General features: G+C 32.5%; 2 protein-coding genes across 13 annotated transcripts in view; one reads left to right on the top strand and one right to left on the bottom strand.

Moving 5' to 3' along the window:
* Positions 1–2333: 2333 nt before the first annotated feature.
* The window catches only part of LOC126763529 (uncharacterized), a 51919-nt gene continuing 26930 nt past the window's right edge, over positions 2334–27322 (top strand). For 3 of the 12 annotated variants that reach the window (XM_050481210.1, XM_050481201.1, XM_050481110.1), the window contains exons 1-2: positions 2334–2875; positions 5610–6147. In XM_050481210.1, the coding sequence (XP_050337167.1) occupies positions 6027–6147 (121 nt within the window). In that variant the 5' untranslated portion in view covers positions 2334–2875; positions 5610–6026. Of the gene's footprint in view, positions 2876–3184; positions 3200–5609; positions 6148–24099; positions 24558–24604; positions 26115–27322 lie in introns of those variants that run through there. The other 9 variants (XM_050481136.1, XM_050481127.1, XM_050481119.1 and 6 more) reach the window with 9 other exon arrangements.
* On the bottom strand, positions 7407–13512 carry LOC126763936 (probable cytochrome P450 313a4). Its single transcript, XM_050481714.1, has 8 exons — positions 13338–13512; positions 10864–11067; positions 9421–9606; positions 9285–9354; positions 9120–9231; positions 8846–9064; positions 7659–8082; positions 7407–7570 (listed from the first exon to the last, which is right to left on the bottom strand). The coding sequence occupies exons 1-8, from the start codon at positions 13510–13512 to the stop codon at positions 7407–7409; spliced, it is 1554 nt and encodes a 517-aa protein (XP_050337671.1).

The raw sequence follows: 27322 nt of genomic DNA, 5'->3' as shown, positions 1-27322 counted from the left end.
TTTATAATAATATTATATAATAATATTATATATATTGTCACCTAATATACAAAGCAACGTATTATCAAAAACAAGAAAAAACGTTAACTTCGGTTGTACCGAAGCTAAATACCCTTCACAGGTGCATTTCCGTTTGTAACTATGTGTTCCGTTTGTATGGAAGCTATATGCTATAGTTAACCGATCTGAACAATTTCTTCGGAGATTACATTGTTGCCTTAGAAAATAATATATACAAAATTTCGTAAATATATCTTGTCAAATGTGAAAGTTGTCCATTCAAGAACTTGATTCCGATCGTTCAGTTTGTATGGCAGCTATATGCTATAGTTAACCGATCTCAACAATTTCTTCGGAGATTACATTGTTGTTTTAGAAAATAATATATACCAAATTTCGTGAATATATCTTGTCAAAAATGAAAGTTTTCCATACATGCATTTGATTCCGATCGTTCAGTTTGTATGGCAGCTATATGTTATAGTGGTCCGATATCGGCCGTTCCGACAAATGAGCAGCTTCTTGAAGAGAAAATGACGTTTGCAAAATTTCAAAACGATATCTTAAAAATTGAGGGACTAGTTCGTATATATACAGACAAACAGACGGACAGACAGACGGACATGGCTAAATCGACTCAGCTCGACATACTGATCATTTATATATATACTTTATAGGGTCTCCGGCGATTCCTTCTGGGTGTTACAAACTTCGTGACAAACTTAATCTACCCTGTTCAGGGTATAATAAATGGAAAGCGCTGACAGATATAATAACCGAAATTTAACCATTTTATAACGAAAACTCAAATTTTGTCTCAATATCAGTGCAAGATAACCAAAAACTGTAACCACTTTATGACGAAACTCAATATATTTTTTATTTTAACGCAGAAAGGAGTACCATACGAAAGTACTTCAGTCACCCCGGGTATTCGCACGACCAGGGTTATTTTTTTAAAGCGCAGCCGAAGGCCGCAAACGAGAGTACTTCAGTCACATAAATCACATATTACACATATACATACATATGTAGAAAGTTTTAGTTAATATAGAAAAAAGAATCAGGGGAAAAACAAACAAAGAGAAATTGTTAAAAATCCTACATATTTACTGTTTAAGATGTGGCAAGGCTCGTTTTCCTCATAATTGTAAACAATCTAACCTTTTCAACGATGAGTGTGCTAAGTGATTTTTAAATTAATAAATTTAGGTAAAACATAGCAAAATAAAAGTGAAATGTGAACTTATTTCAATGTTTAGAGTGTATATTTAAATATACAGAGTGAAACTCGTGAAAAAATTTAATAAAACTTTGAGAAATACCATGTGTTATTAGTGCAAATTTTTGAACTTTTAATAGTGAATATTTTAAAAAATAAAAGTTACTTTTATATTAGTTTTGGATATTTCTTCTCTGGAGAAGCTCCCCTATCCGCACATACCCAATTTATACGGAAATTCGGTTTTTTTACCCCTCCGCGAAAGTAATCGGAATCGTGCCGAAAAAGGTTTGTCAAATCTTTTGCACTACTAATTTCCATATCTTTTAACAAATGTATATGAGAGCGATTATTCCTTTTAATCAACCAATCCGCTACCCAAATCCTTTTTTATACTTTTCTTTTTTTTATTTTTTTTATACACATATAAATTCTAATGGAAGGCATACACGAACCAATTACTGTACCAATTTCATCGAATTGAACGACTGATTGTTGTATGAGTTGTACCAACTGATTGGATGAAAATCAAAATTTTTTGATATTTTGTTAAGTTGGTTGTGTTAGTTGGATCGTGTTTGGGTTGGTCGTGCGATTTCAAACGATTTCGCCATTTTACTTCGGCTGTCGAAGAGAGCGCTTCATATATAATAAGTAAAGCAACAACTTCCGAACTCATGTTTAAGCAACGAAGTGAATATTCAAAATGAAGTTGGCCTCAAAATTGTATTAAAAGTTGTGTCGTATGTAGCGACAAGGGCAATTTCTAGACCAACTCAATCAACCAACTAATTGTTGTGTGTATGCCTTCCATAACAACTGTTTCGTTGGCGTTCAAACCTACATATATTCGTACTACTTACACATGTGCTAATGTACCGCAGCACATCTAAAATGTGCAGAAAGAGCAAAATATATGTACTTGCGGCGGGTCCGTTAATATTAACATACAAGAATCCTTGGATGTTTGGAGACTCTCTGAGAGACACTTCTTATTTGTGCTTTTCGCTGTTTTGAGAACACAGCGTTCCAGCATCCCAGCTTTGCAATTCATCCACGTTTGTTACAGCGTGTCTGAAATCGTACGCTTCAGTCACTAATCGTAGTTGGTAGTTATTACATTTATGATGAGGGTTCCTTACAATATTTGAAACAAAATTTCCATTTACGTCACACGATTGTTTGTTACGGTATCCCCTTTGCGTTAACTCCAGAGTCATTAACCAAAGTGTTTTATAAAAGAAAACTTAGTGGCGATTGGTGTGAAGACTGTCCACCGGTTATTTTGTGTAATTTGACAACTAAAATGAAATTTAAAAACATGAGTATGTGTATTATACGTGCGAATGTATGTTATCGTGCTAAGTGCCGAAAATATTTTAGTGCAAATACGAATAAAATGCAAACCAACTAAAAAATACCCAAAAATGTGTATTAATTAACCAATTCATGCATTACGTTTAATACAGGCAGTGTGGATAGTTGAATTGGATTAATGAGCAATCTGGTCCTAATTGTGATAAAAATTAAATAAAAGTACATAAAATAATATTAACAAAATGTTATGTATAATCTGGAATTATTATCCAAAATGTAAACAGTAAAGTGTTTGGGGAATTATGAAACCTAAGTTCTGAATCTCTTTGAGTGTTTGTAAGCAACATCTATTTAACTTAGTAATAAGTCTTTTAAATACGACATACACCCAGACATACAAACATAAGCTTATGTTGTACATATGTAAAAAAAGGTCATATGTTATATGTGCCATATGAAGACGGATGAGTTATTTATGATTACTATTAAGGAATTTGGTCTATGTGAATTCGATAAAAAAAATCAATATAATACAACCCCTTTTAGACATCATACTTCCAAATGAATACGTTTTCGTCTTAACTAAATAAATTTACAAATTTAATATTACATGAAGTGAAGTGAAGTGATTTATATGAACATACATGGCTACATACATAAGTATTATGGTTCCATTCTCAGGATAATTTTTGTGCACTCAATAATATTTATTGTATTAGGAAGGTTTTCCAAATTTTTTTAACTTTGTTTTAGTTTTGAAGTATGAGTCAGATATTGGAATGCTGAAACACTAAAATTGTTTATTTTCTTGAATGGGAATGAAGAGCTACCCAATCTAATTGAATCTTCGATTACAAAATGACGGAAAGAATTAATTAATTGAGAATGGATAAAATAAAATATCCCATGATTGGATATGAACATATGTACATACATATGTAATTATGATATGTGTAGTGTTGGCATACATATTTATATATGTATGTATGTACTTTGTACTTCGATTCCGTTAAGTATGCATACGAGCGTCATTGAAGATGAAATCGTAAAACATTTATTGATAACTGAATTTAAAATAAAAGCGTCAGTACAATTTCCTAATTTTTTTAATTTTATATGTAATTTATGCATTTTCGTAAAATTAGTTATAGTGTGGATTTCTCAATAAATAATATAGCTACGTAAAGAGTGCTTTACTTTTCGTTGATTTATGGTGGAAACAAATAAGAACAAGTAAGGAAGGGCAAAGTTCGGGTGTCACCGAACATTTTATACTCTCGCATGATAAAGTGATAATCGAGATTTCATTATTCGTCATTTACATATTTTTCAAATACCGTATTTGTGTAAAGTTTTATTCCGCTATCATCATTGGTTCCTAATGTACATACATATATGTATGTTATACAGAGAAGGCATCAGATGGAATTCAAAATAGCGTTATATTGGAAGAAGGCGTGGTTGTGAACCGATTTTACCCATATTTCTTACATGTCATCAGGGTGTTAAGAAAATATTATATACCGAATTTCATTGAAATCGGTATAGTAGTTCCTGAGATATGGTTTTTGGTCCATAAGTGGGCGACACCATGCCCATTTTCAATTAAAAAAACAAAGCCTGGGTGCAGCTTCCTTCTGCCATTTCTTCCGTAAAATTTAGTGTTTCTGATGTTTTTTGTTAGTCGGTTAACGCGCGTGGTTATTACTCGATTTCTTCCATTTTTGAGCTGTATATGGAAATGCCTGAAAGAGACGACTCTATAGAGTTTGGTTGAGATAGCTATAGTAGTTTCCGAGATATGTACAAAAAACTTAGTAGGAGGCGGGGCCACGCCCACTTTTCCAAAAAAATTACGTCCAAATATGCCTCTCCCTAATGCGATCCTTTGTGCCAAATTTCAATTTAATATCGTCATTTATGGCTTAGTTATGACACTTTATAGGTGGGCGTGGCAGTGGGCCGATTTTGCCCATCTTCGAACTTAACCTTCTTATGGAGCCAAGAAACACGTGTACCAAGTTTCATCATGATATCTCAATTTTTACTCAAGTTACAGCTTGCACGGACGGACCGACGGACAGACAGACATTCGGATTTCAACTCTACTCGTCACCCTGATCACTTTGGTATATATAACCCTATATCTGACTCTTTTAGTTTTAGGACTTACAAACAACCGTTATGTGAACAAAACTATAATACTCTCCTTAGCAACTTTGTTGCGAGAGTATAAAAATAGATTGTATGTGGTATTAAATGCACCAAAGAGTTCGATATACGTGGTAAAAGTCAACCAGGCAATCGAGAATCATTTTACGAGTTTGGGATATGAGGTTTATACCAAGATCTAGATCAATTGCTTCATATTCAGCGCTAAGTCACATTATATTTAAGAAAACTTTTCCACTTTATTTATACATTTTGTTCAACATAATCAGTTTAAAGCCAGGTGAAAAATCTGAATTCACTATATCGGTAATATTGGGGGTAGGGGAAGGTATGTATGGATTGTGTTATTCAAGTAGACTCAAGAACATATTTTCGCACAAATTTATGAAGATGAAATGTACATATTCCGACCGACATATTCGAAATAAAGTTTGATAAAATAACGAAATATCCACACATTTTCGTAATTAAACTATGGTATATCCAATATTTTAATCTCACTTGATTGTTTTACATATTGATCGATTTGAAGAGAGATGACACACTTTAATGACACTATTTCTGCAATGTTTTATTTCGATAACATGATTAGCACTTGAGTTATATTATGTAAAGTGAAAGATTCAGATGAAATTTAAAATTTTAATAAATGGAAAGTAGGTTTAGTTTTAGTCAGGTTCCGCCCATTTTCACATCTTTTTGGTTGATATAGCTGTAGTGGTTTGAGAGTTAAGTTTGTATAGTAATAGTATAGCTTTTTAAAATTTTTCAAACTTCAAATGCCCTTCCTACTGTTCGAAACGTGGCAATGATCCCATCCCACTCATCTACAACACCAATCTTCTAAAAATACCAGGGAATACGTATAACGAGTTTTATCAAGATATCTTCATTTTAGTCTCTTTCACAGGTGGACCGACAGAAATTCATACGGAATTCAACTTGTCTCGTCATTCTTATCATTTATATACATATTTATGTAACTATATAGCTGTGTATCGATAAGATAGGTGTTACAAACAATCGTTAGGTATATGAAACTATGTTACTCTGGAGAAACATGTTGCTAGAAAATAAGAAACCGAAAACGCTTAGTGATCAATGTGAAGTTAACCCGAAATTATGAAATTAAATGATATCCGACTGATAGTTAAGGAACTGTACATATGTAGGTGTGTGTGTAATAACTATATAAATAGTGACAGAATAAATAGAGAGGAAAAAAGCAATATTTTAGTGCTGTTACCGCTAATTTCTTGTGTCGAGAAACCCTACTAGAATAAACGAAGCAGCCAAGTTCATAGTGTGCAACAAAATGGTGTTGCTGAGTAATCCACATTTGTTACCGATTTCCCACTTAAAATGGATGGTTATTTACCCTATGGTACTACTACTGTTACAGCCTATTCGTGACGTTGTTGGTGGAGAAAAATTAGGTAAGTTCACGCTTATGAATAAATTGATATTTTAATTCGCAATATATCTCTCTTACGCTTCGCTTGGTGATCTGTCCATACGTACACACAATAAAGAAGTGAAATATTAACGCCCCTTTTCTATTACTATTTTCAACTCAGCTGCATTTTAGTTTACGTTTTGAAATTCGGTATTATCGACATCAAATCAAATTAGGTTGATATCAAAAAAATACAAATACATAATGAAAGCTTATTCTCCTGTGTGCCTATGCAATAATTTTTGTGAAAATGGTTTGTAAACATACATTTGGTTTGTATAAGTATATAGTATATAATATAGGAAAATTTCGAAGGCTGACTTAATTCAAGCACTTTGTCCTTCAAAAACTCGTTTTTACTTAGGATTCTGTGCATAGAAAACTAAAATGTGCGAAATTATCATTAATTATTTATTTGTATTTATTTATTTTGAAACTTTCGAATTAATCAATGATATCGTAAATAATTTAAAAATAAGATTAAAATGTTTAATTACACTCTGTAGCATCTCAATACAGACTAACTTGAGCTAGAATTGATGTAATCCTGAGTTGGTTTATTCTTGACTTTTATTAGTGTTTCTGTAGTTTTTAAATGGATAAAAAATGTAAATAATAATATAATGTATCAAATTTTGCTGAGTAAATAGGGAATAATAACCCTGTGTAAGAATTTAAATGTAAAATTTTCTTCATTTTTATTTTTAAGAAAAACATATGAAAATATTTATCTACCTTAAATTATTTAATATCTACTTTAATCTGTTTTGATTTAACTTCTTAAATTGATAAAAATACAACACAGAAAAGTAATGTAAATATACAAAAGTTTTTGAAATAAATTACAATTTTGAAACAAATCCTTTGAGAAATTATCTACAATGTTTAAATGCGAAGTGCTGCTTTTTTTACCCAAGCCTTTGTTGGTCTAATCAGAATCCTCTCTTTGTGTGAACATCGAAAGTGTTGGAATAAGCTTGTGAAATGAAAATCCATGAATTGGGAAGAGGATTTAATAGTTATAGATAATTGCTATATTTGACGGAAACCCTAAGTAAGAGTATTGGCAGCCAAATATGGTATACATATTTCACATTAGTACATATTTTATTAATATTACATTATAGTATTTAGTTTTTTTTCTCGAAGGGCACCCTTCTCATGTCTGGTTTAAGAATGTAACTAAATTCAATAACTAATTTTATTCATTTAATAATGCTTTATTTGCACCCAAGTGCATTATTTACACCGGTCTTTTATTGTAAACGCCGGTTCATTGGTGTATTTAAGTGATACATTATTCGTAAACTTTAAATTTTCCAATTTCACATTGGTTTCAAAGGAAAAGTTCCGAATGAAACCTGCCAATAGTACTTTAATCGCCATAAGAGCATATTTCCATCCTGTGAGAAAAATAATATAATAATTATAAATAAATGTTTATATTTGTAGGTACAGGCATATAATTTATAATGTGGTTAAAATGCTTACCTATACAATCTCGTACCCCTTTCGAAAAAGGTATGTATGCATGCGAATGCTTTTCTTGCAAATTCTCTCGCAAAAAATTCTCTGGGTTGAACTTATCAGCATTTGCACCCCAGATATCAGTTCTCCGATGTAAATCGAAAATAGAAACTAAAATTTCGATTCCTTTTGGAATCACCAAACCGTTACTCAGTGTAGTATCTTGTATGACTTGACGACCAATCATGGGTATGGAAGGCATTAAGCGTAAAGTCTCATTTACGACCATATCCAAATATGGTAGATTTGTAATATTTTCACAGTCCACGAAAAAATGTTTGTCGGGGAACATATTTTCGATTTCCTCGAATAATCTTTCTTGTACAGCAGGATGCATAGCTAACATCAAAAGTGCTGACAATAGTCCATTGGCGGTCGTTTCGAAAGCCTATAAGATGGTTAATAAAGAGTATAAATGACGGAAATACAAAGGCCAGTTACTTATAGATTACCTAAAAGAAACATAGAAATCATAAATCAATACTCTAGTTATTTATTACTATAAACATTTTATTTGAACATTAAAACTACGGATTTTATTGGTAAAACTTTAATCTAATAACATTGATAATTTTATTGGAATAGAGTTTTCAAGTTTATGACATTTTTTTCTGCAGCCTCTACAATTTACTACATTTCAGCAACAGGATAAATTGAAAAGTTTTTATTTTAAATAGTTTAGCAAAAAGATAGTTTACTAAAAGGAGTGTAAAACATTACTAAACAGAATTTAGCGGCATAGAGTCCGTGTTTTAAAGTACATATGTACAAATAAGTATATTCAATTATTAGGCAATCCAATATAATTGTTTGCTTAATTTCGTTATAACTACATATATCAGCGCCCCTGCGGTGTGGATTTGTGAAATGAATGAAAGGTGGATATATCATTATACACTTGAGTCCAATCGAGAGTCCGCTGAAAGTGTTGCTGAAAACCGTTCAATACAACAGTTGACCGGCAAGGTTATATCAGTTTTTTTGGGATTTAAATAATATTATTTTCATCGACTATCTCAAACATATTAAAACAATCAGTAAGCAATACTACGATATTAAAATAAGGCAACGACTTTTCTTCCTATGTGGTTGTAGATTCTATAATTTATATTATAAATAATTGAAAAAATTAAAAGCATTTTTTTACATACCGCAGATACAATTGTGTTCGTTTCACCAATGAGATCTTGATGCGAAAATTTTCCTTCTCGATATAAATTTATAGCGCGGTCAATGAAAATGTTTGGTTTCTTCTCATTAAATGTCTTATTTCCATGTGAATAACTGTTAACAGTATTATTTGAGGATATATTGACATCAAGTCGAATATTTTCCGTACTTGGCGTTTGTGAGAGTTTTCCATATAAAAGCTTAATATTCAGAATAATTGTTGATGTTCATTGTTTTATATCTAATACTAATTACCCCTTTAATAAACTTGTACACAAATTCCTTCGATGCTTTCGTAAACCAGGCGTACAAACGATCCAGTTTCACATATGCTAAGAAGCATTCAATTGGCAGTTTTTCCATGCTTCTAAAACTTTTTATAACAGTATTAAACTACTTTATTTATTATTTTGTACTAACATGATATATGACTTCACTAATTCCTCTGATACCTGATCGCCTTTTTGCATCTCATTCCCCATAGTGGTTTCTGCATTAAAGTCGATTAATACAAGCTAAAGATACTTATGTAAGTACATATATTAAATGTTCTCACCAACAGTTATACTTAGAGTGATCCTTTGCAACACTTCACTAATAAAGACATGCTCATTCCTTGTAAAGTTTCTGAATTTTAGAACAGCCCCATCTTTAGCTTTATTAAATACGGGCAAAAATGAGGTCAGTACTTTCTGATGGAAGCTTGGATTTATCATACGGCGATTTTTATGCCATTGATCCGCTATGCCATTTAATTGAAATCAAATAATTACAATTTTTAAATTTCGGTTAATTAGTTATTATGAAATAGATGTTTGCAATAAAGCCGACATTATGCAACAAATAATAATCGACTTAAAAAATATTATTTCTAAAGAAGTGCTTCATGCAGTTCAAGGTTTCAGTCAAATGCATGGGTTTAAAGATAATAAATTAAGCAGAGTATTTTGGAAAATTTTAAAACTTAGCTAACCGCCTTAAAAAATATTATTTCTAAAGCAGTGCTTCAATTCAGTCAAATGTATGAGTTTAAACATAACATGCAAGGAAGGGCTAAGTTTGGGTGTAACCGAACATTTCATACTCTTGTAACTTGCCGGGATCAAAACCTAAGAAAATGGTACCTTCAGATATATGAGGTCTATGCTAGAATATACATAAGTAGCCTACTTTAAGCGCACAATTCGGGCAAAGTCTTATCTCAATACATTCTTTGATGATTGGTTTGCATACTGGAAAGTAAAAAGAATCAAATGGAATTATAATTGTGTTAAATAGGATGTAGGCGCGGTTGTACTCCGATTTCGCTCGTTTTCGTACTGGAATATACTAATGTAAAAATGATATTATATACCCAATTTCGTCGATCGGTCTGGTAGGTCCTGGAATTGGGTTCCTTTAAAACCCTCTCATACCATCACACGGGTAAAAATTTACTCTGTAGTATTTAGTTATTGATTTATCGCGCTTTTAGTAGTTTTTAACAGTACCCTTATATGGGGAGTGGGATGATAATTATCCGATTTCATCCATTTTCACATTGTCGGTAGAAGGTTTTATAAAATTTGCTCTAGCCGAATTTGGATATTGCAGCTTTAGTGGTTAAAGGTACTTTAAACATATTTGAGGGCGCCCAATTTTTCAAAATTTTTATTGCACAGATGCCCCTTGCTAGTCTGCTCCCCTGTGCCAAATTTCAGTATCATATCGTAATTTAGTACTCAGTTGTAGCACTTTAAGCGTTTTGTTTTTGAGCATCTACGAACTGCCACAGACGGATGGACGAACCGACAACCCTATATAAAAATCGATTATGTTTTGTATCACCTAAACCTTTAGGTGAACAAAACTATTATGTTCCGGAGTCTTTCAACTATGCTTCCTAGTAATTGTGAAATACATGTAATTACTAAAAACACGTAATACTAGTAGAACGAAACACATTTTTAAATACTCACCAACCTTACAAGTGTTCAAATATAATAAATTAAATTTGTACCTGGACTTGCAATAAGACCTCCTTTGAATGCGTCATAGAGTGGCTGGTATAGTGGCTGGGCTTTATTAAGTAAATCCTTTGCAGATAGCACATCTTTTATGAAAGGTGGATCAGCTGTTATAATAACTGGATACATGCCTATCCATGTACAAACAGTGTATGCCTTACAATCTTTGAATATTTTGCCAAACTCTTGAATAAGATCTGTAATTAAAATACGAATTAATAGAAATTAATAATTAATTTTGCTTATAATTTTTTATACACACAGCCGTACACTCAATCAATATACTCATATGTATGTACTGTTTTTATACTCTCGCAACAAAGTTGCTAAGGAGAGTATTATAGTTTTGTTCACATAACGGTTGTTTGTAAGTCCTAAAACTAAAAGAGTCAGATATAGGGTTATATATACCAATGTGATCAGGGTGACGAGTAGAGTAGAAATCCGGAAGTCTGTCTGTCCGTCTGTGGCACAAAGGATCGCATTAGGGAGGGGCATATTTGGACGTAATTTTTTTGGAAAAGGGGGTGTGGCCCCGCCCCCTACTAAGTTTTTTGTACATATCTCGGAAACTACTATAGCTATGTCAACCAAATTATATTGAGTCGTTTCCTTCAGGCATTTCCATATACAGTTCAAAAATGGTAGAAATCGGATAATAACCTCGCCCACTTCCCATACAAAGGTTATGTTGAAAATCACTAAAAGTGCGTTAACCGACTAACAAAAAACGTCAGAAACACTAAATTTTACGAAAAAAATGGCAGAAGGAAGCTGCACTCAGGCTTTTTTTAAAAATTGAAAAAGGGCGTGGTGTCGCCCACTTATGGACCAAAAACCATATCTCGGGAACTACTATACCGATTTCAATGAAATTCGGTATGTAATATTTTCTTAACACCCTGATGACATGTACAAAATATGGGTGAAATCGGTTCACAACCACGCCTTCTTCCAATATAACGCTATTTTGAATTCCATCTGATGCCTTCTCTGTATAATATATACTACATTAGGAACCAATGATGATAGCGGAATAAAAATTTACACAAATACGGTATTTGAAAAATATGTAAATGACTGTTAATGAAATCTCGATTATCATTTTATCGTGCGAGAGTATAAAATAAGTTTACTAATAATAAACTTAGCCCTTCCTTACTTGTTTACGTTGCTTTTAGCCGCATATTTCTAGGTTTTTTTAGCACACTCTCCCATGTGCACTAAAATGAACAGAAAATTAAAGAAAACTTAAAAATATCGAGAAGGAATTGAACTATAGGTATACAGCAATATTTATTAGATAACGTTCAAGGAAAACAAATGAATGATTAGAAAAAAGACATAAAAGAAGCATAAGGCATTGCCTGATTTTAGAGCCACTGAATCGCAGATCTTGACTTTTGGCAGGGATCATTGTCCTGTTGAAAAACTGCGGAGGTGTATACAGATAACGGTAAGCCCTCCAAAAAAGATACGAGATTTTCAAGAAAGTTCTGGTATGCTACAGAATATATTTTGCCTGTGTTGGATCAACACCATGCTTCGTAAAGAACCCCCACTACAGCTTCTCGCCGGTACTGAAATTATTGTTTTATTGTATTTAATTTTTTACCTATCGGTCAATTGTGATATAACTTAATAAAGATAGTTCACCATATTTCGCTTAAAGCAAAATATATACAATAATATCATTGAATAAAAATGGAGATTAAAAAGAAGTCTAAAATCTTTAAAACAAATGAATTGTCTCATTAACAGTAATTATCTTTCATGTATTATTTTGAGCAAATTCCAGAATTTAGTAAGTTTTATAAAAAAGAGTACTTTTAAAATTTGCTTTTTACTTTTTAAAAGGGTTTGGCTTTTGTTACACCTCCTTTTATCTTATTTTACCTTGTGGTTAAAAATGTTACGACCTACTGGTGTGTTCAAAAAATAACATTTTCGTTTTCCAAAGTTTGAGTAGCTTTTGTTTGGAAAAGTTGTTGTAATAATAGAAAATGTATTGTTTTGTATTGAATGAAATTTTTTGTTGCCGTTAAATGTTTTCTTGATATGTTCGCTTTTATTGATGTTTGAACATTCTTTATCGGATTGGCGTATGGGGACAGTTTTCGGTGATTTAATCGCGGGAAAGAAAAACGTTATTTTTTTAATGAACTGTATATGTGTAATGTGTACATATGATATATGCATATCACTAGAATTGAATGCATGAGTTTAGTAATTAGATATGTATATTCGTCAAAAGACTCTTATATAAATAATTGGTTCTTGAAATAACCACAGATTTAAACACTAAATTATTATTCATTCAAGCGATCGAAGTCACATTCGAATTTGGAAGAATCCCGACAATTGTTGTTTTGATATTATTTAACTAAAACATATTCAAAACGAGAATTTCGGCGTTCTCGTTAAATATAAGTGTCAACTATTCAATTCACTATTTATTTATGCGTACTATGTTGGCTTTTAATGCGAAGTAATATTCCAAAAATGGGCCATCCAAATAATCCTGGGAAGCGTAATGCGAATAGGTACAGATTTTTTCTCATCCACAACCAGTAAAACCATAATGCTAACATTAAACTTAGAATTATTAGTTTAATAAAATCCCGTTTATCGGCGAGTTCCATGGTCTTTTACTTGGTAATATTGTGTATTTACTGATAGTAGAAGTATTGTCTAGTTTATTAAATACCACTTTTTGGAGATGCAATTTTGAGATTTTTGCATTTACAGCGCTTTAATGTTTTAATTAACCTCTATGTATACTCATATAGCCTGTAGGAAATTCAACTACGTTTCAAATTGAGTTGTGAATATAAAGATAGGTGAAACAATTTGTAAATTATTATATTGTTGTATATAAACTGGAATATATGCATATACATACATAAATTATATAATAATTTGTTTAATGGGTTTTAAATAAACACAAGCAATTTTTTAATTAAGCTGACATTTAGTTTTTCGGCAGAGGATTTAACCATTATTTAGATATAATCCACACAATAAGGCGACCTCAGTACCTCACTCCCAGTGGCGTAGCTACCTAGGGTCTAGGCTAGGGTCCCTCAAATCGTTGTATACATTATGACAATTCATTTGAGAGAAATTCAAAATGTATGCCCAGTGAATTCCTCTAAATTCTTTCTGTTGACAGTGTTGTCAATTTAATGGATAGTGATATGTGCGTTTTATTATTCGCCGATGTGCGTTTTTTGTGAATTCGGGTTAAGATATTTTTCGAGAACGGTTAATGCTGTATCAGGAGTAAGTAAACTGATGTCAATAATAATGGTCAATATAGTAGTTCAATTTTATTTGATTTTAACACTCATATTGATGACCGTTTAGTCAATAAATTGTGTCAAATCTATAAATATCGTGAAAAAATGCAAGTCACCTGCAATAGGTACAAAAATTCAGGTCTACAATAAAACTTCGTTGTTTTGATATTTTCAAAGCATTATTAGAAATAGTTCTAAAGAGTCCCAATAAAGGTGAGCGTTTTGAAGCAGAGAGTTTTAAAACAAAAATTCTAAATCGAGTTCGTGTTGCTTCGCGCTTTCATGCACAGTGTATTGAACAGCATTAATTATGCAGCCAAAACTCTACAAAACTGCGACCTTAAATTTGGGCGAGGTCTTACTCGACCCCGACTTTTATCGCTAATAGCACTTAAAAACAAAACCGCATCAAGCCTAGGTTTAAACGAAGTCATTGATACTTTTGCGAAAACTAACCTGCTATTCTGTACTGCGTTACAGTCTCAAGTCTCTAAATTTGAGATTTTAAGTTAGAGACAATTTTTGTGACTTAAGACGATTTTGCTATTCTGCAAGTGACAGTCACAAAATCTATTACATTTCATTATTCACAGATGTTTTTACACTTGAATAAAAATAAATATGTCGATAACAAATATTAAATTTTCAATAACATAGTGAAAAAACATAATTACCGATAAAATTTAAAATATATGTACATATGTTGACTTTGTTTCATAATATTTACGAAATTTATGTAAAATTGATTTATTTGTAACCATTTCGTGTTTGTGTTGCTTACAAAATATAAAAAAAGACAATCGATTAATATCTATCATGATCTCTATGATGGCAAACAAGAGTCCTTTTTTTTAGTTTTGTGACCTGCTAACTATCAGGTCTCAAATTTGAGTAAATATTTTGAAACTAACGCTAGAGACTGTTTAGTGAATAGTAACTCGTCACAAATTGAGACTTTACCTCAAAATGTCTCAAATAGTGACTAGAGACTGCTTACAGAATTCCACTATAAAGCTAGGAAATAATTGTAAATATAATGGTTATTTAGCCAGTTGGTAGGCCCGACCTTTATATAATAAACCATTGAATCTTCTCTATTTCGTTTTATTAGCCAAACTTACACCAAATATTTAATTACAAATTTATGTTGTTACTTTTTCTTACCTGCCACGCAGTGCACTAAAAAAGTTTAAGTAGCTTAGCATTTTTAAAATATTTGTATAGTTCATACTTTTATTTGATAAAACCTAATCAATTTACATAGCAGTGGGGTCCCATTTTTTAATTTGCCCCAGGGCCCTTGGTTACGTACTACTCCACTGCTCATTCCACATATTTTTCATATGCACCTATGTATATGAAATCCGCTTATAATATCTCATAAACATTTCCTGCAGGGTAGATATGTAAATAACAGGCACATATGGGGTCTAAAACTAAGAGTAATGACCTTTCCGAGACAATTAAATTAGTTACATCTAAATAAAAATTATTTGCATTTAATGCGTGCAAGTATTTGTATATGTCTTTGAGTTGTGTTAGCATGAACCTTTGTCCACTTTTTACAATTGCTCTGAAATTAAATAATGCATAAGCACACCCAAAGATTAACATATTTAACTTTATTATTTGATTATATATGAAACATAGATGAATCTAATTTTACACTAACATAAATTTATTTTTTCTACAGAAAAAATTTCCTTCGAAAATATTTTTAATATTGATGTTACTTCGTAAAGTCTTCTAAATTCGAGTAAAAATTTTTTTCTGCACTCTGATTCTATGACAGTAGCGGACTATATGAATCGATCCATTAACTGCTTCTCACAAGCAATTTCTCCTAGCAATTTCCAGAAGCAAGTGACCGAAAACTATGCTCAAAAATCCATGGTATATTATTTTATTTAATACGTGAATGTGTTGTCAAATAAACAATTTTTGACGATTTTTTGTTGATACCTCCACTGATGTATATTTTACGTAAATTTTTTATTATTACCATAGTACCCTTCTCCGATTTTGGGGACATGAAAGTATATTTTTATAATTTCGCTGTTAACACTATTTCCTATTATCAATAGTTAGCTGATAAACATGAAAGAACAGATATTTAACCAAAGTTTAAGTCTTTTTACAGGAGCGAAATTCAACCGAAACATAATGAAAACTGAACACGTATTCAATCATTCTACTGAGAGAAAAGGCCTTTTGCTATTTTACTAAAACAAACTAAACAATTTATTACAGCAAATTGCCTACAATAATTTTTGGAAGTGTATTGAATTGCAACCAATACTCATTGTCATGTGTACTTATAATGGTTAAACGCTAAATAACATAAAACAGTTTATACATAGATGTACACAAATTTATGAAAATGCGAGAGTTATATACTTATGTACATATATACGCATGTTTTGTTTATTTCAAACATACATACATATGTAAGCACTTATCTGACTATTTAAATTTCGGACTCGATCAAAGTCATTACAACTGAACAAAAAATATAAAAATGCTGTTTTTTGACCCCAAGAATAAAATGTGTTTTAATAAGAAATAAGAAGATATGAAAACTGCTGAAAAAATTTTAACTTCGGCATTAATATTGTTTTATTTTTGTCAAAAAATTTATTATTAATTTAAATTAAAATTCACATATAGCCGTTTTGTTTTGGAGCCCCCTTATCAGTAAGCAGGTACAATCCAAATAATAGTTTTCTTTTATTGCTTTTTCACCTGTATTCTGTTTTTATTTGATTTTGTCGCACTAAGGCGCTGTCAATTCGAGAATATGTCGACAATGTAAAAATGAATGAATGTGTTATAAAAAAAATTATTATTTCAATTATCATCAATATTTGAAACTTAACCAAAAATAAATAATAATATAATACAAAATTACAATGTTCCGTTTATATTGGATTGAAAAAATTTTTGTTCATAAGGTGATACACACTAAAGATATTATTCGTGCCAAGTTTAATCCCGTTATATTAATTGCTTCTTGATTTGTTTACTGGAAATCAATTAAGTGGAATTTAAAATTGCGCTATATGGGAAGAAAACGCAATTATTGTGTATGAGAGGAATACCACGTACCAAATTTTGTCGAAATCGGTCAGCCGTGTGTCGAGATATGGGAATTCAACAAAAAGTGGGCTGTGCCAAGCCCATCGTCCAATATTTACCCCGGCGCATTCTGTTATTGATTTATCGCGCTTTTTGTAGTTTTGAACAGTACCGTTATATTAAGAGTGAGCGGGGTTTTCCTCTGATTTCATCCATTTTCACACTGTTTGTAGGAGTTCTTATAATATTCGTGCTGGGCGAATTTGGTAGTTGTAGCTTTAGTGGCTTAGGAGATAAATACATTAAACTTATTATGGGGCGGCGCCACGCCCACTTATTCAAAATTTTTTGTCCACAGGTGCCTCTTGCTGCTGCGATCTCCTGTGCCAAACTAGAGTTTTATTTCTTTCTTTAGTGATTAGTTATGGGCGTGTTAATGGCCCGATTACGCCCATCTATGAACTCGTACTTTTTATATCCTGAACAGGGTATATTAAGTTTGTCACGAAGTTTGTAACACCCAGAAGGAATCGTCGGAGACCCTATAAAGCATATACATATATAAATGATCAGTATATCGAGCTGAGTCGATTTAGCCATGTCCGTCTGTCTGTCTGTATATATACGAACTAGTCCGTCAGTTTTTAAGATATCGTTTTGAAATTTTGCAAACGTCATTTTCTCTTCAAGAAGCTGCTCATTTGATCATGATATATGTCATAGTGGTCCGATATCGGCCGTTCCGACAAATGAGCAGCTTCTTGAAGAGAAAATGACGTTTGCAAAATTTCAAAACGATATCTTAAAAACTGACGGACTAGTTCGTATATATACAGACAGGCAGACGGACATGGCTAAATCGACTCAGCTCGATATACTGATCATTTATATATGTATATGCTTTATAGGGTCTCCGACGATTCCTTCTGGGTGTTACAAACTTCGTAAAAATCTTAATATACCCTGTTCAGGGTATAATAAACTGTATCCAAATGTGACAGCGTAAAAGAACATAGTTCGCTTTAAAGGTTGTATACTGATTGTAGCGAATCTCCAACTTTTCGACACCTTTTTTGTACATTTTGAGCGTTCTTTTGAAATCTAAGATCTGGAAATAGTCGCCGGGAGCTAAATCTGGGTAATTTGGTCGACGCGGAAGCAGTTGGAAGCCCATGCACGGATGCCAGTGTTTTCACTGACTTGTGACACAGTGCATTGTCTTGTGAAAAGTTTTTTCTCTTACAATGCGGTCGTTTTCAGCGACTTCGTCCATCAAAGAGTCCAAAACCGCTTTATAATAGTGGCTGTTGATGGGACTTCCTTTTTAATGGTAAAATATTTCTGAATGTATAAAAGTTTAGTTGATATCTTTAGAGTGGCTGCTATCTCGAACAACTTCATTTTACGGCCATTCAAAATTATTTTGCGGAATTTTTTAATGTTTTCGTCGTTAACAACTTCTTTTGAGCGTGCACAGCCTTCACTGTCTTCGATGCTCATTACACCACATCTAAACTTAGCATACCAATCCTTGATGGTTGATTTTCCTGAGGCAATGTCCGAAAACTCGTCATCAGCCAAGTTTTTGCTTCAACTGTACTTTTCCCTTCAAAACGCGAAATTTTATAAAGACGTGAAATTCCTTTTTATAAATTTTTTCACAATACCAAAAGTTATACACATGCCTTTTGAAGGTTAAATTTAATCCTAGTAGCGCCATCTATGTGTTAGACTGTGGAACTTTCAGTTGAAATGCTTTAGCTCTCACGAAAATTAAGATTTGAAAAAGTTTGCTGTTAACCTTTGCGACGAACTTAAAAAATTTGCTATAATAACACATATACAAACTTGGGTTTAAAACTCTTTTATTTGCAATAAAGAGCAAACCGTAAGCTAGGGCAAGTTGGTGAAAACCACTGGGAAAATACTCCATGTTCCAATATGAAAGATATTTAAAAATATAAATCGGCAAACCATTTTTTTCATCTTTTTTAATGGCGTAGACACCGCTTACACGGTTATAGCCGAGTTAACAACAGCGCGCCAATCGTTTCTTCTTTTAGCAATTTGGCACCAATTTGAGATACCAAGTGCAGCCAGATCCTTTTCCTCCTGATCTTTCCAACGGAGTGGAATTCTTCCTCTTCCTCTGCTTCCTCCGGCGGATACTGCATCGAATACTTTCAGAGCTGGAGCATAGTTTGCTAAAACAATGTCAATGTCGTCGTATATCTCATACAGCTCACCGTTCCATCTAATGCGATATTCGCCATTGCCAATCCGCAAAGGACCACAAATCTTCCGCAGAACCTTTTACTCGAAAATTCGAAAAACGGTTGTCATCGTCCATGCCTCTGCACCATAGCAGGACGGGAATTATGAGTGACTTATAGAGTTTGGTTTTTGTTTGTCGAGAGAAGACTTTATTTCTAAATTGCCTACTAAGTTCGAGGTAGCACCTGTTGGCAAGAGTTATTCTGCGTTGGATTTCCAGGCTGACATTGTTGGTGGTGTTTATACTGGTTCCAAGATAGACGAAATTATCTACGACTTCAAAGTTATGACTGTCAACAGCGACGTGAGAGCCAAGTCGCGAGTGCGACGACTGTTTGTTTGATGGCAGGAGATATTTCGCCTTGCCCTCGTTCACTGCTAGACCCATTTGCTTTGCATTCTTATCCAGTCTGGAGAAAGCTAAACTAATGGCGCGGTTGTTGAATTCAATGATATCAATATCATCTGCATACGCCAGCAGCTGTACACTCTTATAAAAAACTGTACATGCTTGATTAAGTTTTGCAGTTCGAATTATTTTCTCCAACAGTGAATTGAAGAAGTCGCACGATAGGGAGTTGCCTTGTCTGAAACCTCATTCGGTACTGAACGGCTAGGAGAGGTTCGTTTCTGATTCTGACGGAGCTTTTGGTATTGCTCAACGTTAGTTTACAAAGCCGTATTAGTTTTGCGGGGATACCAAATTCGGATCCTTAATGCGTTTGCCATGGTCGTCATCAAAAGGGTTTCTCTTTCGAGACTGTTGTTTTGTTCTCATTTTACGTGGTGGGCCCCAAACTCAGCACATAGCCCTTAAGAGGAATGGGTTGCCTTCCCAATTCAGCTCGCCTTAAACGGATGTTCTTTGGCTACCCAGAGGATATTTGGTCTACCGAAAGTCGTGAGCTGCTTAAGCCATATGTAAAAGAATCGTTTCTGGCCACTTCCAAGTGAATGGTTTTCATAGAATTTTCCTCACTTGCGTGAACTTCTACACCCGCCTCCATTTTCCGAAAACATACGGAAGAAGCTATGTAAATACCTAGAATTCTGTAAACAAATTAAACGTTTGTTTAACATACAAACATATGAAACCAGGAAGATAGCAACAAGATACAGCAGATGACGTAATGAATTCAAAAATGAAAAAACTAACATAGAAAAACTCATTACGAGGCATCTCGACAGGTAATTTAAGATTGCTAAAAATCTGCATTGATAGCAATATTGTCAATGGAGATTGCTCATTGCTAATGTTTAACAATTGATGTCTAAATATAGTTCATGTTATCCATTGCTCTCAACGAACAACCATTTAGATGATTAGATGCAAACGCGAAGTTTCGGTCGCGATGCCATCATTTTCTTCTGCTGCGTAAACTGAAATTTAGCGAAGTAATATTCAAAATATAAATTTAAAAAAACTTGTACAAATATAGATGACTAAGATTTTAATAATAGTTGCTAGTATAATATGATAAACACGGATGATAGAGAACAAAATCGAATCGACGATAAATTATCAGAATCAACTAGACAGCGTTTTCGTAACAATCTTTTGCCAAATTGTGCAGAAGGCACCGTGGTAGTAAGAGTGCTGCTGTGTTAAGAATAAATGAGACATACATAAGTAAGAAGTTGTTAATTCGATAATGTGTAGTAAGGCGTTAAAGTTTTGTGATTATAATTAAAGATAAGTGTACAGTTTTTAAATAGAGATTTTTATTTAATAATCAAGCCCATGGGTGACTTACAAAGTGGACGATTCATCGAGAAATCCGTTACAATATGTAAATATAATACTTAATTATTGAATTGGTAAATAAACATTATGTAACAATTATTTAAGTCTTGAAATATGAAATCTTATTTTACCAAAAAATATATTTGTAGAAAAAAGTAGATTTCCACTTTCATTCTCCAGATACATTGTCATCCTCATAAAATTTTTAAACGGTTCAAGACCTCAAATATACACTATATTAGCTCGATCCATCCGAACACAAAAGAACATTGCCAACATTAATGACAATGTATTTGACAGATTGTTAGAAATCAACATTGCCATTGTAGAGATGCGCATTCTTACAGCCCTATTCTCATGCACTCACAAAAATCTCCACCCTCACTGTTGTAAGGTTTTCCGTATGCTAAGGTGATTTCAAAAGCTCTAAAGTTCACAATTACCTCACAAATTTATAATTGTCTATTTCAATAAATATGTAACCTTAGATGTTTGTACATTTTACTTCCTCCTAAGTATGAATAAAAAGACATATACATATTTATGTTTAAATAATTTAGACAAAATTTCATTTGTAAATATGTATGTATTTTAATACATAATACATACATACGCATAATACATGTGCGGATAAAAAGATCTTTATGTTGAAATAATACCCTGTAATGCTGCAGCTGCTGCTGAGTTGTTCTTTCGCATTTTGAAATCCTAAAAAGAAATGAAATTATAATATATGCACCAAATTTAATAAATAAAATTAATAAATTACTCACTTTTCTTGGTTGTCCACTTCTTTATTTTGTCCTGTTTGTTTTTTTAAAATAACTGGTTCACAGCAAAGTGCTTTTCACCTCATGTGGTGAGCTTTTCTCAGAATAGGGCTGTTAAATTCATTACATCACGATATATACACTAGTATGCACTCATAATTGTATACTTATAACATTTTCCTCTAAGAAACTTTTAAACTTAATAAGCTTTTCATTTTTTCCACTATATAGAGAACATATGTACATATAATCAAGAGCTTTTTTGGGACAAAATCGCACTCACTTTTCTCTTCAGACCACTACATCGTTATAAGTTTTCTTGGCAAATATTTTATTATTGCCGTTGTATTATGGCAAATAAATCAAGTTCCCACTATAATATTTGCTACTTTTAACATCAGATAAAACATGTGAGTTGAAATGTTCCGGATTTCAAGAAAAGTATGGTGTGTTTAGTGCTACGCTTATTTAAACTTTACTTTTTTAGCACCGAAGTGCCCCTCAAATGTTTTTAAAGAAAATAAATATTATAAACTCTGAATGAGGGACACAGAACTAGCAACATCAATGGTAAGTTTTCTACTAAGACTTACAAACAATAAAGAAAGAATAAAGTTTGCCAAAAATATTTAAAATGATTTCTTTATACCACCGCCATGTACATACATACATATGTATTATAGCCCACAGTATTAGCTATTAATATGTATGTACATAGTATGTATATACCAAATTTTTGGATTTAATTTAATCATTTACTTCAGTTCATGATCTTACATTTATACCTTATATTTATGAAGAAGAATTTAAGAAATATGTTGTTTATATGTACATAAGTATAATTAATATATTATACTATATTATTTTCTCGGAACTCGTATAAACTCGGTTATCAAAGAGCGAAAAATATTGAATAATTATGTTAAAGAAGATCTTAGATAAAAGTTAATACAATTTATGGAATTTCAGCATTCCAAACTTAATTGTTACTACAGCAAAGATTCTGAAGGAGATATTACATGATTCAAATAAAAATAATACAAGATTTTAACATATTTTATTTTTACATACATACATACATACATATCTACATAGATAGACACTTATGTACATGTGTATTTCAAAAATAGTTGAGGATATTTACCCCATATGTCCTAGATATATACATGTGTGCATATATATGTATGTATTTCCTGTTTATAATGTCGCTGAATTGTTTGCTAAACTGTGTGTTTGTGCGTGCCATGTACAAGAATGTCAATATACACATTCACACATGCGCCCATGTATGCAAACATAAGTATGTATGTACATAAGTATGTATGGATGAATGTCCGGTAGTTTGATCTAATATGTAGTGGACATTTTTGCTGAACTTATACATACATACATATATGCATATACAAGTACCTGTGAATATATGTATGTGTATGTGTTTCATCAGGTATGTTATATAAATGCTGTATATACATATGAATATACAATTCTCATGTAACAATAATATTTCTGAAGATGTGTAAGATCCATTGTTAGTTTTCATATGTATAAATACTCCAGCATACTCACATCAGGCCTATACTAATGGATAGATGTTCCTAGGAGTACATTTTCATACGTATGTATGTATGTATACAATTTGGGTATAAGAGTTTCATTACAACTCAACTAATGTTCCGAACACATAGAGAACGACAGACATCAAGCGACATCTGTCAAATATTAAAATACACACGTTCTTATGGACCCAGTTATGTAGTGCAGTTTTAATTATTTGACAGATGTTACTTGATGTCTGTCGCTCTCTATGTGTTCAGAGCATAATATTTAGTGGTTGGATATCTAAGAGAATTGCAATTTTAACAAATTCTCTGTGTGTACATATCGCCTGTTCTTGAGGGTTATTTTCTCTCATAAAATAATGTTCTCTCCTAAATTTAGTCACGTGAAAGGACTCCAATTATTTGAAGAGAAAATGTTTCATTTGTAGGAAATTTCTCTAGATATCAAAGTACTTTCGGTCGGCATTTAAATCGTTGGCACACGATGCATCAGTCGAAAATCGGGGCATTTAGAAAGTGGTTGTGTGTTGCGCGGTTCTGTAAGAAATTTTGGGCAGTGATAGAAAAATATATCCAAGTGCTTATTTTATATCGCACCGTCAGCGAGACAACTAGTACATCTTCGGCTGCCAAGCTTAATGAGCAATTATGTGTGTGATAATGTGATGTTGGCTATTGTACCTATTCGTGACCGCATACGCACCCAAAAACTCTGCGTTTAAAATTGTTTCGAACCACTAGTGTGTGCTAATGGATAAATGCCTGCACTTTGGAATACCGCAGCACATCCCACCGACACAACTCATATCAAACCACAACACGTCCACTTAGTCGTATTTATAGCTTTTTATTTATGCATCAAGCATATATTGCTTGTCGCCAAGAAGCACCCTGAAATTCCTCACGTTTAAGAAGTTGCCGCCAAGGCGTAATATGAAGTTGTTGTCTACATAAATATATACATACGTATGTGCAAAGTGCATCTATGCTAGTGAATTTTTCTATCGGTTTGAACAATATAACAGTTGTCGGTTATACTCGATTACTGTATTTATATAATACATAGATACTTAGTGTTTATTCGGTGTTTATAAAACACGCGCCCATCTAATTAATTGCAAAGACAAAACGAAGTGTCCTACATATATACATACATATATTGGGTATTCGAAAAAGTCTTTTCATATTTCTAATCAAACTTCAACTTATTTTTTTATATTTATACTAATAAAGAAATAAACAAATATGTACCATTTTAGTCGACCACTATTTGCTATTTCTCGGCTAGAGACATTATTCCATAAGTGTGAAGCTTTCTTCAGTTTAAATCGAAATTTCGAAATTTCCAGAACGGAAGCGAGCGAACCGTAAACTTCACATATGTACATACATATATCATTGGTGGGCTTGCGTGGCATTCTTCCTTTTTTATAGAAAAATTTCAAAATGTAGCGAATTGTTTCGTTATTTTCACTAATTTTTGAACAACTGTAACTTTTTTCAACTTCCCCGAAATTATTATTTTTTGTTTAAATGAAGTTTAAAATCTCACCTTTCCAACATACTATGGTATGACTCAATGTGATTGGTAGCACTGAAGAGATATATATGTATATACATCTCAGACGATATAAACTATTTTATTAATGCTATACAATAATAAGATTATTGAAAAAATATATGCGCAGCTATCTACAGATAATCTATCTTCACCTTAATCCAGTTTTTAGGGAAGAGGTGTTAAAATGTTGTACACCTTTTTTTAAAACATTTTTTTAAATGTTACTAGATATTTCGAAGGAGATGTAATGTGCATATGTACATAGGTTCCCCTGGGTCTGAGAATAAGTATAAATGCATTAATATACAGTTAATGCAGGCAGGATTTTAACAAATAAGTGTATAAATGTGATTTGAAAATCGTGTATATTGAAATAAAAAGACTAAAAGAAATCCGAATGAGCTGTGTTCCTATTAATTTTGGATATAACTATGTACTTACCATAATATCCTGAGAATAATTGAAAGAGAGGTCACGACAGATCTTTCCCTCTACATTTTCGAGTATACATAGTACATGAGATAGAAAAATAACTATATGGGATCGTAACGTCATTAACGAAAGAAAACTTTATTTACAATTCCTACGAAAGTTTGAAAGTTTTTCTTCAATCTTGGTAAAATGTATTGGGATTATTAATTCTCTGTGAATATATGCATAGCATAAGTAGTATGAAGGCTACTTTATATAATAAATTTGAACAAACATACATACTGTATATATATCTGTTTTTAAGTAGTGTGCCCGCAGTGTATATTCAAGAGATAATATGCACTTGACTTATATAAGAATCCAAAATAATTCAAAGTTTAGTGTTACCAATAACCTTTTCAAGTGATAGCATGGATCGTACTCACTCGCGAGTATAATGAATTATTCAAAAGCAAAGGTTTTGGTTCTTTTATCGCTCTGTGTAATTAACGCGACACAGGCAGATATCATATTAAGAGTAGATCCCTTGGGTAAGTAGTCTTTTACTTACATTATAGATATGTATGTAAAGTACGTTTTTATTTTTGCTTTCATGTATATATCTATACATATGCATATATGTATATATGGTTGTGTTTTTAAGGTAACATAAAAAATTGATATCGAAATTATGAGTTAAAAAAAAACATGTTTTTACAGAGAAAAATATTTTTGTAAGGCAAGGTTTTCAGTCTAATTTTAAAAAGAGTCGGTGGCATTCCAATAACTCCTGAAAAAATCTGTTTTCATTGAAAATACCCTTCCCTTTTTATTTAAAAGCATATACCCAGATTTGACACATAATATTCCTTATACTCATACTTATGTTAAAGCTTGAAAATGGGCGACTAAAACCCCTCCTACTTTCCATATGCCGCTCAATTTTAAGTTTCATCAGGTACTTTCACTTAATAATTTTTTCAATAATGATACAGATAAAAAATTTGTGAGGTATTCCTAAAAGCTGGTTATATCGGTCAATATATGTTTATGCCCGCGACCGTATAAACATATGTACGAGTATGTATTTCGTTGTACTATTGACTTTATGCCGAATATATCAGTAAATTTTCTTGAGCAATATTTAGTTTAATACCAAAGGCAAATGAAATCAGTCCAGACCTTCCTATAACCGAAATATGTTTAATTTTTCGTACAACAATTTAATAAGACACCAAACATATGTACATACTTATGTAGTGTTATTGAACATTGTCTTTTATGCGCGCATTCTCGCTTATTCTGTTTTGGTACTTTTTTCAGCTCTGATATTCTTATACTGTCAAACAGAATACATAAGCACAATCAGCCTAGGCGAATGTCACATAGAAGAATGACAATATGCAAGACCATACTTCGAAGGTTACCGCTGCTTTGGCTCATTTCAACCTGTATTTACTTTTGTTAGCTAGATGTAAGCACCAGAGAGCTGCAACTAGTATAATTAAATCAGAACAAACAGTCGTGCCAAAAACACAATCAAATCAATTCAGTTTTCATAGTCAACATTGTTGATCAATTCGAGTACCGACCAGCGTCAACTGATTTGATGCAACATGAACAATCCGTTCTTCGGCAATCACGATCGAGTAAACGATATGACTGACTTCGGTTGAAATCGTATCATGTCAGTTCATAGCGTTGCGACGATTGCTCGAATCGAATTAATGTGTAACTGCGAGGAAGCTACGAGTACAGC

Source organism: Bactrocera neohumeralis, chromosome 2 (assembly GCF_024586455.1).
Source record: "Bactrocera neohumeralis isolate Rockhampton chromosome 2, APGP_CSIRO_Bneo_wtdbg2-racon-allhic-juicebox.fasta_v2, whole genome shotgun sequence".
Taxonomy (NCBI): Eukaryota; Metazoa; Arthropoda; class Insecta; order Diptera; family Tephritidae; genus Bactrocera; species Bactrocera neohumeralis.
This window is presented reverse-complemented; position numbering and strand designations above follow the sequence as displayed.

Coding starts and splice junctions, on each gene's coding strand:
- LOC126763936 (XM_050481714.1), bottom strand. CDS start 13,512: ATGGAACTCGCCGATAAACGGGATTTTATTAAACTAATAATTCTAAGT. Junction 9,355..9,420: donor CACTCTAAGTATAACTGTTG/GTGAGAACATTT, acceptor ACTTTAATGCAG/AAACCACTATGGGGAATGAG. Junction 8,083..8,845: donor CGAACACAATTGTATCTGCG/GTATGTAAAAAA, acceptor ACCATCTTATAG/GCTTTCGAAACGACCGCCAA.